Source organism: Prunus dulcis, chromosome 3 (assembly GCF_902201215.1).
Source record: "Prunus dulcis chromosome 3, ALMONDv2, whole genome shotgun sequence".
NCBI classification, from domain to species: Eukaryota; Viridiplantae; Streptophyta; class Magnoliopsida; order Rosales; family Rosaceae; genus Prunus; species Prunus dulcis.
The window spans coordinates 23,410,882-23,427,251 of record NC_047652.1 but is presented as its reverse complement, the minus strand read 5'-3'; the positions used below and the strand labels follow the sequence as shown (position 1 = coordinate 23,427,251).

Here is a 16,370-nt window from a genome sequence, read left to right as displayed (position 1 = left end):
TTATGTCAATACATTACAATTGAGTAAGGTTTCCACTTTCCACTCTTTTCTAGTTCTGTTCCCTTCTGGTGAGAACCTAAGAGAATGGATTGCATTCACAAGAAAGAAGAAAACCATAATAAACCCAAACCCTTTTTCATTTCATGCAATAGTAGTTATACAACTGCCACAAATACAAATTACACAGCAAGAATACCATAAATTAGAAGAAAGAAAGACCCAAATAATTTTCCCACAACACCAAACCCAGGCTTTGAATTTTGCATATGGTTTTATAACAACGTTTACCCAGTTCGTATTCTATCCAACCGATCAACACTCTTCCGTGCTCTGTCCAGTTGGTGGTCAATACTTTTTCTGGACTTTTCATGGCAGTCCACGCTTCTCCGAGACCTTTCCATATGATCAAAAGATACTCTTAATTTTTCTAGTTTATCAGCACTAATGAATTGATTTTTCAGCTTTTCAGGCCTATCAGTGCTCTTCCTTGGTTTCTCTCTTCGATCTGTGCTCTTCCTTGAAACTTCATAAACATCAGTACTCTTCCGAGGCTGCTCAAATTGGTCTGTGCTTCTCCTAGAATTGTACCTTTGGGAAGGAGACTTCTCAACAGTTGATATGAACTTCTTGAGATGCCTGATATACTCAGGATACAGCTCTAAATCACAGTGGTTCCCTCCTTTAAGCCATAGTGGTTCATACTTCTCTTTACATAGTTCCCACAGTTGCTTCCCATGAGAGCAATCAACTACTTCGTCCGCAGTTCCCTACAAAAAGATATAATGACGAACAAATGTGAAGATTTACGAATTAAACAAGGACGATTGCCATCTCACCCTAGATAACCCTTCAACGTGGCATTCCAGATGCGTGAGGATCAAAGAAATCCCTTATTCAACAGCAGCAATACTCTCTTTCGTAAAATTCCATTATTGAGCTAAGAAATTTGTAGCCTAGGAAATAAACTGTTAAGAACTGCAGGGTTTTTCTCCGATCCGATGCATCAACAAAAAACTGTTGACAATTTGTTATCCGGCATGCAAACAAATTACTCTCCCAATAATCAGTAAAATTTCATCTCATCATGTCAACCTATAGAGACCTAAAGCAAATCAGAAGAATAAATTATCCAGCTGGATTAAAATTGGTCATGTATTTGACCATCCAAAGAATAGATAATCTAAACGCTATATGGTATGGAACTTACAAAGCATGGAAAAGAAGCAAAACAAAAAAAAGTCATTCTTATGCCAGTCTTTCATGCCTCATACATCTATAAACCCCATATTGGCATACATTAATCATATAAGAAAATTACAAAGTAGAAAAATCTGGAGTAGCATACTTACATGAATGATGAGAACAGGACAATTGACCAGTGGAATTTTATCAATATTCTGCGCACAAATGACACCATAAAGCATACAATTAGATCAAGGTCATAAACTCGCCAACCAACCATAAGATAGGATAACCAAAATGAAAGGAGTGGTCTTACCTTATAAATGTCAAACCAGTATGTACGCTTTACAGGATACATGACCCTTAAACCAGATAGTATGGGACTATGCAGGACAACAGCTCTTAACTGAGGCAGCCGAGCAGCAAGATCCAATGTGGGGCCACTTCCAACAGATTGGCCATAGAGAATGATATCTTCCTGCTTAGTACCATAGCTTTCTTCAAGACACTTATATGCAGCTTCAATATCTGCATATGTATTCTGCTCACTTGCCTGGAATAGAGAAAATACGGCCTTACACGATGCATTGTGCTCAACAACTAGTTAATACAAAAAGATAACTGTTCAAATTACAGACCTTTCCAGATGATTGCCCATACCCTGAATAATCATACCTGCAAAACATTGCAGATATATATAAGGATCTTACCACCATTCTATTTTATTACTTAGACTTGTAATTGTAACAATGCGAATACTCTTAATTGTAATGACACATAACACATAAATGATAAATCATGTAATGGAGAATTTATTTCTAAAAATCAAGGATGGCATAACTTGTCCAAAACAAAATTTATAAGAAAAGCTGGAACTATGGATGTGGTGATTGCTGGTATTAGACACTGGCATGGAAAGGCATCATGCAGCGTGAAGACTACACAATCAATTATGCACTTCAGGCACAAAGCCACACCAAACAGCAATCCTCACAGTATGAAAGGTGCTAGCAGTTACACTACCATCTCAAACTGGACTGTTCACTCTAAGCACGCAAAGGGGCTGGATAATTCAATCAATACATCACAGAAATGGTAGATCAGTGGACCGAACCACAGCATCATAACTAATTTCGATTTCATGAAATTAACGGGTATATCTAAGCATAAAAACCCCACCTACATCGCACTTTATCCATAACTAAAAATCAAACCTTTATTTTAGAAGGATTCTACTAGAAGTCTCAAGAAAACTACTCCAAAATGCCTTTCAAGCTATTTTACCATAATTCCAGCTTACCACTTACAATACATCCACTGTATAGCAAATCAATACGAAGAAACATTCAAATTACCATAAAATACCAGCAAAGTACAGCTGAACACTGGACTAATAAAACCCAGCCCAGATGCCAAGAATAGTAAGCGAGTGACAAAAACGAACAAAAAGCTCCGAATTTAGAAAAACCCAGATGCCAACACTGACAAGTAAGTGAGAACAAAGAGCAAAAAGTTCGAAATCTGGAAGCCAATATTCCAAAAGTGGCAGAGAAAATAGGAGAAAGTATCAAAGAAAGAGGTAAACTTGGAAGAGAGAGAGAGTAGTAGAAGTAGCAAAACAGAGTACCCCATGAGATTGACGCGCAAGTGGATGCTCAATTCGATGAACAGCTCGTACATCTGGCCCAGATCGGCGGCGTTGCCATGAGAGTAAAGCAGAGTAGAAGTGGCCAAGGGGTGGCGAATGTAGATGGCCACTATCTCAGTGCCACGCCGAGTCGGCAATTTGAGAACCTCGACGTTTTCTCGGTGAGGGAATGGGCTGAGAAGCAAGAGACCAGTGTGGTCGTCTGTGATGAGCTTGTAGGATGGTGGGTTCGGTGGGAAAAAGGCGAACTTGGCCGCCATGGACGAGGTCACCCCACCCATCACTCTCTCTCTGAATTGCACTCTCAGTCTCTCTCTCTCTCTCTCTCTCTCACTGTAATGGGGAAAAAGAATATTAATTTTGATTGGATTTTTATGTGGGAATTAAGCTCAGATCGACATTCCTTGCTGCTTTTTCCTTTTCTCCAGAAGATTAGACTTTATTCTTTTACGGCAAAAGAAAAAGAGAGACTCAATCAGAGAGAAGAGAAGTTGTTCTTGTCACCGTGGCTATTATAAATCTACTTCAAATGTATGTATATCATATATGTCTCCGTGTGCAGTTGAGAGAGAGATGGAGCATAAAGAACTAGAGAGAGAGAGAGAGAGAGAGAGAATGTGTCTAGTTAGCAGAAAAGAAGCAAAAAGAAAAAAAAGAACAAAAAAAAAAGGAGAGAGAGGTTTCACTGTGTTTCACAGTTTACTTGGTTTGAGATAGCAAAACAGTGTTATCCTTATCTTTGTGATTTACATGTTTTTATCGGGATGATAGGGTGAAAGCCTCACAGTCAGAGTGAGTCACACAGAGGGGATGGACCATGGGACCTCCTCCTCCTTTGCATGCATCATTTGTAGGGTCAGGGGAAATTGACAGAAGAAGAAGTGCAGTTTGCAAAACCACTAACCAGTAACCCCCCATGCACCCATGTGGATAAAGTTGCTTGTCGTTTCAATTTTTCACCATGAGCCGTTCCTGCCAATTCAACCAAAAAAAATAAATAAAACGAATGATTAAAGTTGATGATAAAAGATAAACCAATGTGAAAACCAATTAACATGCCCAAAAATCAAAACTAAAGCAAAGTCCACACATGAGGTTGGCGCAATAGTGCTTAGGATTCCAGGGAGAGGTAGCTTTCCCCAGCTAAGAGAGAATAAAAATACATAAAAAGAGAGCTTGATAATTTGGAAATATCAGAATGAAAGTCCAACTTTGCTCTGGCCGAATCACATTATGAATTTGGGTGGGGATGGTGGATGATGCAAAATTTATGTCGACAAACAGTGCTCTAAAGAAGTTAGCTCTCATTCTTCATTCCATCAAGGTTCTCTAAAAAAAAAAAAAAGTTAGCTCTCAGTTAATCAGGCTCTCTTAATAACATGCAAGATTCTTTAATGATAACCATATATGAAATGGACCCTTTGATGTAGCTAACTAACTCTGGTGTCCTGAATTTGGGTTTTAATTAAGTTTATTTTAGTTTTCTTGGTGATAGACTTGAGAAACTAGAAGAGAAATGAAGGAAAGAATTGAAAAACACAGTTGAGTAGAATAGTGTTTTTACTTTTTTCCTTTCTTCCTTTTTAGGTGATACAGCAAACCCAAAAAGATTTCAAAAATTGTGAAAGGGTCTCTTCAGCTATGCAAAGCAACAAGGCATGCAAATTACAATACACCCCCATCCCCCCTCAGGTCACACTCACACCCACACCAGATATAAATCATATTGAGTTGAAGTGACCAATACACAAGTCATATGATTGTTTGATTTTTTCATGCCCTGCCTGCCACAGATCCCAGTACTGGTATTTCAATTTGCCCATCTTCATGTAAACAGAAATTTGTAAAATTGCTCTCCAATATGGTGTAAGTTCATATCCAAAACCCTTTTGTCCCACCCAGAATGCCCAAACAAATATTCAACTTTCTCTCTCACCATTCCACAGATCCCAGTACTGGTATTTACCCATCTCCATAAACACAAGTGTAAATAAAAGGAAAATGTGGCAAGAAGATGTATGGGTTTTGTTGTGATTTCTTTATTTATTACAAAGTTGCAGAAAACAAAAAGGTTGCTCCTTTTAAGGTCGCATATAAAAAAATGAAAATGCCAGCACTTCATAGCTAGCTAGCTAGCTAGGGATCCTCCTAAGCTCCTCCTGATGAAAAGAAAGTTTGCACATCACGTGCCAAATGGGTCAGTTGGTCAAAAATTAATAACGTTGTTTTCCTTGGTTTAACAACCAGCCAGGCAGCCACACCTTTAAGGCCAAATTTCAGGGCTCAGCCAGCTTCGGGTCAACAAGACAAACACTAAAAATTGTAGGTGGAAAATGACTTAAGAACGACCAATATAACTACAATGAAATCAAACAGACGATCGACAGAGAAGAGAATGAAGCCAAAGGCAGAATAAAGCTGTATGTTTATGTCGTCTTGGGATCCATAATGATAATATCATCAAATCAAGCAGAGGAAAATGAAAACCTAGTGGTAGGGCTCACTGCCCTTTAAATATCTTTCTCCCTGTTATGGTGATGGGGTTGATGAGACATGTCTCTTTTAAGCAGCCGAGATTCCGTTAATGGCCTCTGAACATAATACCATATTTCTCCTCCTTGTTTTATAAAACAATGAAAGAACGAGTAATTATAGTGTAGTACAATAGTACTGTTATATGTTATAATATAAATGAAAATACAAGTCTACAAGTTATTCAACGTATAAATTTTTCAGAAAGGGATCAAAACTTGAAAACCTGGCTCAATCAGCATCCTTAATATGAACTCTGTTTTTGATTAGTGTCATTTTTATGCACTATACGTACATAGAAAAACAAGGACCATACTCCAAACAAGGCAGAAAGACTTAAAATTTTAAAATCTAAATGCCAATTTCAGATGATAAATGGCAGGATGGCCCAATAATTCTAGGGTTTAATACGAGAGCATCCACAGTGAGAAGGTGTAAAGCCACTTTTACATCCCCTTTATACCGCCGGGGGTTGTAAATATGATTTTTGCTCCAATGGAGAAAATGTATAATTGATTTCTTTCACCTTTTTTGCTATAGGTCCTACTTTTTCTCATGTAAGTCCCACCTGCAAGAGATGTAAAAAAAGATGTATATGTGCATCTAAATTTGCATATCATGGTGGTGATGCAAATTTGCACTCGTTTACACATCTCCATTGCAGGTGATTTCGATCATAAAGAATGTATATTTAACATATACCTCATTATTCACCCTCTCATTGTAGATGCTCTGAGCGAGTCAATAATATAAGGGGATTGTCCCCTTTCTTCAGAACAGTGGGCACCACAGCAGTTGAACACATTCCCACACTGGCACATTACTTGAAATCTTGAATGATACATTTTGGTTTGGTTTGGATCGTCTTCAACTACACTACACATACTAATGAATGAAAAGGAATTAACTTTGTGCACGGGTTTGGATCCCACTTTTCTGGGTCATGTATTTGAAGCCCAATTGGGCCAAAAATCCGAGCCAATGGGACCCAATTGATTGTCGGTTTGATTTGGATTTAGGTTGAGCCCTTTTCATCATTTGGCATGGTTTCCTTTGGGCTTTTGCAAAAAACTGTTGATGGAATTGAAGCCCATAGCTAACGGCTGCGATTGAGACGAAATAGTAGTAATACTGAGTACACGCAGAGCTTGGCTATTTCAGATACGTCTGTTCATGGAGATACAGAGAGAGCTCTCCTCTAAGAATCTCTTTCAATTGGTTCACACACAAAGCAGAAGATGGACAACTGAACCTCAGATTATTTGTAAAACTAAGGAAATGAGACAGAAAAGTCAAGATACAAGTTCTGTTATTGTACAGGAACATTTTTCTTCATTTATATTGCTGTACTGTCTAAACATGGTGTTTGACACTAGAATTGGTAAGCTAAGCTGCATGTATTCAAAACAAACACGAATAGGAATTCGACCAAATTCGAGTTTTCCAACAGAGTCAATGATTTCTAAAACCACGCTAAACTATAAGGCAGGCAACATCTAGGCACTAATCTTTCATTCTTGATCTTGCACAAGAATTAAGGCACCACCATCAATCGTCAAAAGAAACAAAAAGGTAAAAACTTGCATCAACAGTTCACCATTTGAACTCAAACTCACGGTCTCTTGCAAGTTGCAAGCATCCTTTGATATCAGTTGTAGACATGAGCAATCTGGAATTGCAAAAGCATAGGCCTTTTGCTCATAAACATTTAGCTCTCATCCATAACCATAGTAATGAATTTCTACCCACATCCATTCTAAATTCCTAGGTTGGTAACATCAGAATGTGTCGGCATGCATACATGAATCTATTTAAATAAGCTAAGTCAACAAAAGCATCAAAACTCGAATTACATGCTTAGTATTCGACGAGCAACAAATACCAATACAATCCAAATCAGCTAAACAGCAACCAAACTTATGTAACAACAATGAGTAACCATGTTTAAGCTCTGAATAATATCTTTCATTATATCTGTCAAAAAACGCATTAAGTATAGGAAAAGCTTTTATCTTGCAAAATCCAATAGCACATTAAGCAAATTAGAAAGCCCGGCACAATGTCCCATCATCAAATCTCACCTAACAAAGAGACTAAGTCTGTCTCTGGAGACGCTTCCTCAGCTTCCTGTACTTGTGCTTGTTCATCTTCCTCTTCCTCTTCTTCTTCACGCTATCGGCCCAGACCTTCCGCGAGTCATCAAACTCCACTTCTACGGCCTCGGATGAGACCAACCCAGATGATGAAATCGGGTTTAAACAAATCCCAAATGGAAAGCTTGGGAAAATATGTGAGAAGCCAGAGGAGCCAAAGTTCTGTGTTTTAGGTACAACCAGCAATGGACTTAGATTTAGGAATTGATGTGGGTCGGGATTGGTTTGGTCGAGATGAGGTTGGTGAAGAATAAGATTTGGCGCTGCAGGGTTGTGTAAAGCATCGATTATTCTTGTGGGTTGTGATCTTCTAAGGACCCTTTGGATCGTTGAAGCCATTGAAGCCTTCGTAGCTGTACAGGGATGTGGTGAATTGACTTCCCCTATGAAGGTCGGACCAAAAGAAAAAATAAAGAAAAACGACTTCTCCTGTGAAGAATGCTTGTTTGTCTACAGGGCTTGGGTTATTCTTATATGGGGTTTTGCCTCTAATGTAAGGACCCAAACTAGAGTTACGTTTGAGTTCGAATAGTGTGTTGATTGTAATTTTTGTTCTAATGTGAACTAAACTCTAAACTCTTTCTAAAATCAAAACATAAAATTTCAATGTTTTCATGTTAGAAATTAGATATACTAGTTTTCGCCTCAAATTCTCTTAATTTTGATATTAGATTGCTCCGTTATTGTAATAACTCTTTGTAATTAGTTTGTGACTAGTTTATATTAACACTAATGATTTTTTGGTTGAATTATGAATACAATTCCATAATTTCTAAAATTAAAAAAAAGGTACACTAGTTTTAGTTCCTTATACCTGAATAGAGTGTATTATAAAAGATATATCATCATGTAACATTATAATATTCCTTCATAAGATACACTAGTATTAGTAACATGTTTCTGTTCATAATCAATTAGTTTTTCTTTTTAATTGAATTTGCCTAATTCCTTATATTTGATTTTTTATTATTGAATATTCCTTATATTTAATTTAAAAGAATGAAAAATAAATTTTCAAGCCAGCATATGTGATTGAAAATATCATTTCTACTTAATTTTTAAAAATTTTGATCTAATTTATTTTAGTAAATTTAGGTTTTAACCACAAAAAATTTCATTTTTGTAAAAAGTCAAAACTTTTTAAAAAAAGACAAAAAAACCTCTCAACTTTCAAACCAAAGACATGCAAATGTAAAGAGTTCCTTAGAAAATCCAAAAATAAATAAATATAATTTTGTCTATTTTGACTTCTTTTAAAAAATTTATCTTTTCTTTGACCTTTTTCAAAATGTCCCACTTATTTTTGTGTTTATGTCGTGGCAAGAAGGTCATTTATACTTGATTTATTTCAATTTTGATCCAATTTATTGACATGTTGTAACGTAGAAAGCAATCATTAGAGTTTTTATTTTTTTCGAAAGTAATCATTAAAGTTTAGAGGCAGAGTTTTTAGTTTCGGATGATTTTTTTACACGGCTTAAAGTTGGAAATCTAAAAGGCGGTCCGGTTCACGCTGGGCTTCCGTTCGACGACGTCGTTCGCTCTCAAAAATTCTCATCCAATTCTCTCTGGTTATCGGCTCTGCCAACGCGCCGATCATGTACGTAAGCGTCCCTCCCTCTCCCGCTCCCTCTCCATCTCTCTCTCTCCCGCTCTGTAACATTTTTTTGATTATGCTTTCTTAGCTTCAGGCTCTGTTTGGTTTGCCTGAAAGCCAAAAAACAAAACGAAAGAAAAGATGGAAAATAAGCTAAAAATTTGAACGTCGTCCTTTTGATTGGATCAGTTTTGAAGGCGGTTTAAAATGTTGGAAATTTCATCTCCAATGACTATAGTTTTCTTAGTTTCTTTTGCTAAATTTTCCGAGAAACCAAACGGAGCGCTAGGGTTTATTGAGATAATGCTAAATCGAATCTCTGATTTTTAACCTCTCTGGCGCTCTGAACTACGTAATCGAATACTTCTTGTAGATTTGGTTTATTGTTCATGTGTTAGTGTTATCAAGATTGCGTCCTAAATCACCGTACTTCTTATACATTGGGTTTAGGGTTTATGTGTTTGTATTTTATAAATGAGTGCATGCTAAATCGCCTCTCTTCTTCTAGATAGCGTTTAGGGTTTATGTGTTTGCATGCTAATTGCCTTCTTGAGGTGCCTGTAGGATTCCAGGGAAACAAAAAATTTCTTCAAATGTATCAACGTATCTTATTTATAGTGAATTTGGGAAGCTTGGGATAGTTCGTGGAGTTGTTTTATGCCTCTTTCGTTAGATAGTCTCCTTCCAAGACCAAAACAAAGAGATTAAGTTTGTAATAACTAAGAACTTGCTATTTCATGTGTTCAACCAATGAAGAACATATTACACAAGTACATGTATCTATAGGTTGATAAAATAAGCCAACTCCTAATTCGTTACTAGATTTCTAACATCTTCAGCAGTATAGTCTTATTGTCTCTTTCATTAAAAAATATTGATTTGACACATTTGGGTGTTGTTTGTGTTTTGTTATTATTACTTTATTCAAGATATGCTGATCAAGTTTTCCACACAGATATGAGGTGTTCGATTGAGAATCCTTATATCTGAAAGTCAATGCCCGGAAAGGTGCAAGGTGCCACATGTTGGTTACCTGGCAGATAAGAAAATTTGCTCAAGTAGAAGTGTTGTTTTGGCATAGCTGGTAAGGCATGATATTTGTCTTTTGAAATTTTAGTATGTTTTGTTTCAGATACTTTCTTCATTAGGCTATGAAAGGAAGAAGTTTCATTAGCTGCTCTTTGACTGACCAATGTTCTAATTATTTTCCATTTATAAAATTTAGTATCATATGTTGTATAAATGTTGTTTCTTCTGTGGTGCAGCTGCATTTTTGTTGTTATGTCAGAAGCTACGAAGGATCTTGTTGGTTCGAGTGAACGTGGTAAAATAGGACCAGACTTCTTTGGTTACTATACACGTTTAGTTACAGAGTTGTTATCACAAGAAGAAGATTTTCCACCTTTTGCTTCCCAATCCTCTGATCTATCTCAAAGAAGAAGTGGGAATGTTAGAGGGAAGGATGTTATTGAGCACAGTTATGGTACTTCTGGTTCTTTATTTGGTAACAGCATAGGAACTGGGCTTTCCGATTTCAAAAAGGAAAGATTGAAATCATTGCTCAGGCAGGGTGTGAATTTTCTTTCACCAGAAGTTGATGAGGTATGTAGGGATGATGCCTACTCCCCCTTTTGTTTTTAAATGGGTGCTTCAAACAAAGTCAAGAATGGTTATATACATTCATGAATAACCATTCTTGACTTTGAATTATACAAAATGAATCTGGTTGTACTTTGATACTTTTTAAACAATCAATAAATATGTCATGATATTGAGTCGTCCTTTAGTTGTATGATGTCGTGGTACTTTACTGTAATGTAATTGAAAATGTTGCTTTCACATTAGCGGTACTAAGTGTTGTGTGCATTTAACAAGAGATAGAAGATTCTTTTTCTTTAGAACACAACTACTAGTTGCATTCACACTTCGTATGGATGATGTGATACTTGATAAATATTCAACAATTGTTGATTTGATACCATATGGGTTCACATTTGAGGCCTATGTTTAACCAAGCCTGTGAGATAAAAATGCTTATTTAGAAACTGTACTTGTAATAACCATATGTGTAAATGCAGATGCTAGAACCTGTTGTTGCTATCAGCCGGTTAAAATCTCAGCTAACGAGCAGAAACTGTCTATCGTCTTCTAAAGGTACATTACCTGACATTGATGCAAGGAATGCTCACTCTAAGAGACCAAAGAGATCTTCCTCTTTCTCTTCAACCAGTCTCCCTACGCTTTCCACTCCTACCAATCTCGAGTCTAGCAAAGAGGTTATATTTCATTTTGTTGCATTGTCATTCTTATCAAGTTTCAGGTTTTCGGCGTTGTTGTTGATCTAACCCTTTTCTATTTTAGTGGATTGAAAATGTGTAGTTAAAAGAGAAATTTTTGTGAATATGCTTGGTAAAGGTGGCCATTTTCCTTTAATTTGTCAGATTTGCATATATTTTTTATGCTCAGAATTGGCTAACATTTAGACTTCTTAGGGGATGTGATACCTCCCACAAATATTTTTTTCTTCTAAAGCTTTATGTTTTTGTTGCGTTTACTCTGAAGTAAGATCTTTTATGTTTTAGTTAATGCAGAAGATTTTTTCTTCTCTCTTTTCTTATAACATTTTTCAATAGGACAAAGCAGTTGTAATACCAATTGCCTTTTCTTTTGTGTTGCATAACCCAGGCTTTGCAGTCACTGGGTTTTGTAATGGTTCATATCGTGTAGAAATTTATGGTTGAACTTTTCTAATGTTGTTTAGAACTGTGCTCATGGCCTCACAACAGAAACAGCTAGGTTGATAGCTGTTCCGGAGGAGCCAAAGGTGACTAACATTCTCCTTACTGCCCTTCTATTTGTGGGGTTGTGTCACATCCAAAAGGTTGCACTTGCCCACCCTTCCAAACACGCCCTTATTTTTTTGTTTCTGGGTCTTTATTTTTTTTCTTACTCTGTAATACTTGCAAACTTGTTTAACTGAAGAAAGGAGGAGAAAGTAGGATGTTTAGGCAAGGGTTTTGTGTGTGTGTGTGTGTGTGTGTGTGGGTGGGTGTGTTGTGTAGCAATTTATGCATGATGTTGGCAACTTACTTATGGGTGGGTTTATCATAATTCTACTCTTCAGGTTGACGATGATTTGCAGTTCCTTATAGAGAAGGATAGCTTGCAGGTTGAGGAGACAGTGAAGAAATATTCTGATGAATTTTCTGCAACAGTAATTCTCCGAAATTTTTTCTTTGCCAGTACTGCAAAAGCCTGATCAAACTCCCTTTTCTCACATATATGGTTATATCATAACTCTCATCAGGAATATGAAGTTTATCTTTCCAATGTTTGATACATTACGATGATTTATATCTGAACTGAATTTATGTCTGTTTTTCAGCTAGGGCACATGGAACAGCAGCTTGAAAAACTTCTTGATACTGTGATGGCTTCGTGCAGGTAGTTGTTAATAATTTGCTCTCTATAGTTGATATTTCTCAGCCACAATAGCATTCAATTCTACATATCCATTGGAAACATTGGTCCTCATAGGATCTAATGTTTCTTGATAAATTGTTAAATAAGTGAAAATTCAGCGTTGAATTTCTGATGTAGATCTCAACAAAGCACTATTGACCGGCTTAGGTCATACATTGCTCCCTCTCTCTCTCTCTCTCTTGTAACTGTGAACTTTTCAGGCCTATGACCCTTCCTGAGAAACACAAGCTTGGAAAATTGATTCAGAAGTTACCACCAAAAAATCTTGACTGTGTTGCAGAAATGCTTCAACAGAGGAACGCAGCTTGTACAAATTCCTCTGATGAAATTCATGTGGATCTTGAAAAACAGGTAAGAAGATGCAAAATTACCTGGTTTGTGAACTAATTAGAATTTCAACTCGTTTCTAAAGTTGTATCTTTTACTTGCAGAGTAATGTAACACTTTGGAGATTGTATTATTATGTTGAAGCTGTTGAGAAAGCTAGAAAGCTAGCCAAGTAGCTTAATCTGAAAAAAGCTCTAATACGCCTATATGAAACCAACGGAAGTTCGCTGTACCAGGGCTGAAATTTTCTTTTGCTAAACGAAGATAGTAGTCATCAGTAGTACCCAAAAAGGAAAAAAGGGAGATAGCAGTCATCAGGCTTTCTTTCTCACTGCTTCAACAAGTAATTTCTGCCCCCATCTGCACACTTTGAGTCTTTTGTAGAAATCTTCCACTAGACCACAGAATTTTGGTAAAAATACACAAAATTGAGCATCTAATCTTGACCAGTAAATTTGATGATTTTGACCGTTATGGCCCAGAAGTGCAAAATTTTTGGAGCACCTCGAAAGTTCAGACGAATGCGAGATGAAGTTTTTGATATAATTTTTTTAATTTGTAATTGGCTTCATTCTCTGCATAATATGCGTTGGAATCGCACATTGTACATCTTTTACTGTATACTGAGTACAGAAAGTTACGAAATTCAAGGTTATGGAATTCTTTGTAAACTTCTATCACGATCCTCTTGAGTTGAGTATAAGAACAGCATAAGCCAGCTTGTCTCAAATGCCCCTTTTGTTGAGACTTGAATTTTTTTAAGCCTAATTTCCCTTTTTCTAACCGGACGCTGAAAAAATTTCATTTGTGGACATTTGCAGACTTTTTTTTATTTTTGGGTCAATACAGAGACTTTCGTTTCTGTTTTGTTTTCATACATTTGTGAATGAAAAATACTTCCCTCCTTACCATGTAAGTAGGAACTTTTATATTCCCACCACTAGCAGTGTGACATTTGTGCATAAATTTTTCCTTTTGTGTTTTTGATGAATTATTTTTGCATATGTGTCAAAAATATAATAAGATGAGAAGGAGACGTAAATGTAATCAGATGAGAAGGGGAATTGCATTCGATTGATACAATGTAACAAAGATGATACAGGGCATACTGTTGTCGACATGCTAGAAGATACACAAGGTAGAATAATAACCTATCTGTAAAAACTTTAAATCCCTAAAAGAAAATATCTCGTCGAAGGCGGCAAATATAAGAAGATGGGGGCAAAAGTTGAAGAATGCTAGGACCCTCTCCAAAAGCTAAAGCACCAATCTGCTCATATAAAATATTGAATAATTATCTTCTTAAATGGAAAATGAGCCACGCCTTGGTCGCTCTTCAGCAACATTTACTCGGATTGATCTGCCATCCAAACTCTGCACAGCCAATGTAGAACAAAATGAGGGTCTTTGTTAATTAATAGAAAGGCACCGAGATAACAACACAATTAGTTGTAAGGTGACTTCATTTGAGTCTAAAACACGAAAACGAATGACTAAATCAAACATGAGAACTTCATGGCTCTTCCTTTTTATGAATTGTGGGACTGAGTCCAAGTCAATTGGCAGAGATCCATGACTCGATTGACTCAAACGTGTTCAGATGTTGCATACAAGCGGACAGGCCAAAGAAATAGATAAGACTCCACAAATGATACATACTAGACCAATATTCGGAAATAAAGTTATTCTGTTGCAGAATTATGAATCCCTAATGGTATGAGTAACATCCGAAAACCTAATGGATTGAGTAATATCCTAGAAACTAAAGTAGTTATCAGTTTCTTGGCATACTCTAAATTGGCAGAAAGATAATATTTCAACACTCATGAAACAAAGGCAAGTCTATACCTGTCCATCAAGAGCAGCAATGGCATCATCCACTTCTGTCTCACTAGAAAACGTAACAAAACCAAACCCGCGTGAGCGCCCTGTTTCCCGGTCATATACCACCCTGGCACTGACCACCTTTCCATGTTCACTGAAAACCTGCTCCAAACGAGAATCATCAACTTGCCATGGCAGGTTACCAACATAGATTCTGAAAGAAGGTTCATTCATTCGAGGAGGTCTTTCAGGACGTGACCCCCTAGGAGCAGCCTTGTTTACAGTCAAAAGTCTTCCACCTATATCCTGTGTAAGAACAAACGTAACTTTAAAACACTCCTCAATTTATATGAGAGTTTGAAATTTAACTAGTTTTCTCATTGCATTTGGGAGGAAAGATTTATTAAAAGATGCCGGAATTAAGAAATTAAATCAACGTAATGACACTTTGTAATTGGACCCAAATGTATCAAGATGCATGCTTTTTGCTACATTTATACTTCTTTTAAGTTCAGAATGTTGACAATGAATTAGTTTATTCTCTTTTTAATTGTACTGGAAAAGAAAAAAGAACGAGAATTAACAAAGGAATATGCAACTTACATAACGGTGGAACAACTGTACAGCCTTCTCAGCTTCTTCAACAGTACTCATAGTCACAAACCCAAACCCTCTACTCTGATCTGTTTCCCTATTGTAGATCACCTAGTAATTGCAAAGAGAAAACACAATACCATGTGACAATAATTCCAACGCTGCAATTTTAACTGCGAAGCATACACAGAGCATCAAAGACACTAAATTTACCTCAGCAATCTCAACAACCCCAGCCTCGTTGAAGATATGAGCAAGTTTCTCACTATCAACATCGTAAGGCAAATTACCCACATAGAGCTTGGCCTCTTCGGGTGGTTCGGGATAGTATTCTTCTTCACCAACCGCTAAAACTCCGTCTCCAGAACTCTCTTCCCCATCAGATAAAGCACTTGCCTCTACCCCCTCCTCTGTTTCCTCGACCCCTTCACTCTCAATACCCGAACCCTCTTCTTTTACTTCTTCTTCTTGAGCCCAGTCCGAGGTCTGAGCCACATGCAGAGGTAAAGACTTGTGCTTGAGAGAGAGCCATGAAGGGAGAGAAGGCGTAAATGAGCATGAGACGGCTGAGAGCTTGGTGGGTTTTGAAGGAAGTGAAAGAATTGGGTATTGGTTTTTGGGGGCGAAGAGGGCTGGCACAGAGGGTAGGCAACTTTCGGCTATTGATATTGGCTTCAAAAAAGCGGCGGTTGCAGAAGACATGGTTGGAGGAAGGTAGAGAGAGGAGGGGAAGAGAGAGATATAGAGAGGTGGAGAGGGGATAAGAAATGAGAGAAGGGTTTGTTCTGGTTACATTAGCTCAGGATGGTCCAGAGGTTTTTGCAGGTGGAGATATTTTTTGTTTTTATGAGGAAAACAAAGCTGCAAACGAAACGTTTCAGTAGGTAAATATCAGAAACGTACCCAAAGGCCAAAAGGCCCAAAACATACAAGTAGAGTAGCTGGATGCACAGTCATAACAAACAATGTGACCCAAAGTTGCCTTTCTAAAATTTACCACCCATACAAACTCGGACCCAACTCTTTTTTT

The 16,370-nt window shown here is 37.2% G+C and overlaps 3 protein-coding genes across 7 annotated transcripts; 1 reads left to right on the top strand and 2 right to left on the bottom strand.

Moving 5' to 3' along the window:
* Positions 1-116: 116 nt before the first annotated feature.
* LOC117621139 (alpha/beta hydrolase domain-containing protein 17B) lies at positions 117-3,452 on the bottom strand. The gene is made up of 5 exons (XM_034351449.1): positions 2,810-3,452; positions 1,821-1,857; positions 1,499-1,735; positions 1,350-1,397; positions 117-767 (listed from the first exon to the last, which is right to left on the bottom strand). The coding sequence occupies exons 1-5, from the start codon at positions 3,109-3,111 to the stop codon at positions 285-287; spliced, it is 1,107 nt and encodes a 368-aa protein (XP_034207340.1). The 5' UTR covers positions 3,112-3,452; the 3' UTR covers positions 117-284.
* Positions 3,453-8,952: 5,500 nt separating this feature from the next.
* Positions 8,953-13,681, top strand: LOC117621140. Of its 5 annotated transcripts, none has more exons than XM_034351451.1 (9): positions 8,953-9,115; positions 10,068-10,196; positions 10,378-10,714; positions 11,191-11,388; positions 11,874-11,936; positions 12,237-12,326; positions 12,498-12,556; positions 12,796-12,946; positions 13,027-13,681. In XM_034351451.1, exons 2-9 carry the CDS (start codon positions 10,135-10,137, stop codon positions 13,096-13,098), a joined length of 1,032 nt encoding a protein of 343 aa, XP_034207342.1. In that variant the 5' UTR covers positions 8,953-9,115; positions 10,068-10,134; the 3' UTR covers positions 13,099-13,681. The 5 variants fall into 5 exon arrangements, with proteins under 5 accessions (XP_034207342.1, XP_034207344.1, XP_034207343.1 ...); XM_034351453.1 differs by having other exon boundaries at positions 9,003-9,119; XM_034351452.1 differs by having other exon boundaries at positions 9,004-9,115; positions 10,042-10,196.
* Positions 13,682-13,964: 283 nt separating this feature from the next.
* LOC117621146 (28 kDa ribonucleoprotein, chloroplastic-like) lies at positions 13,965-16,225 on the bottom strand. The gene is made up of 4 exons (XM_034351473.1): positions 15,554-16,225; positions 15,350-15,451; positions 14,771-15,052; positions 13,965-14,296 (listed from the first exon to the last, which is right to left on the bottom strand). Exons 1-4 carry the CDS (start codon positions 16,040-16,042, stop codon positions 14,225-14,227), a joined length of 945 nt encoding a protein of 314 aa, XP_034207364.1. The 5' UTR covers positions 16,043-16,225; the 3' UTR covers positions 13,965-14,224.
* Positions 16,226-16,370: the final 145 nt, after the last annotated feature.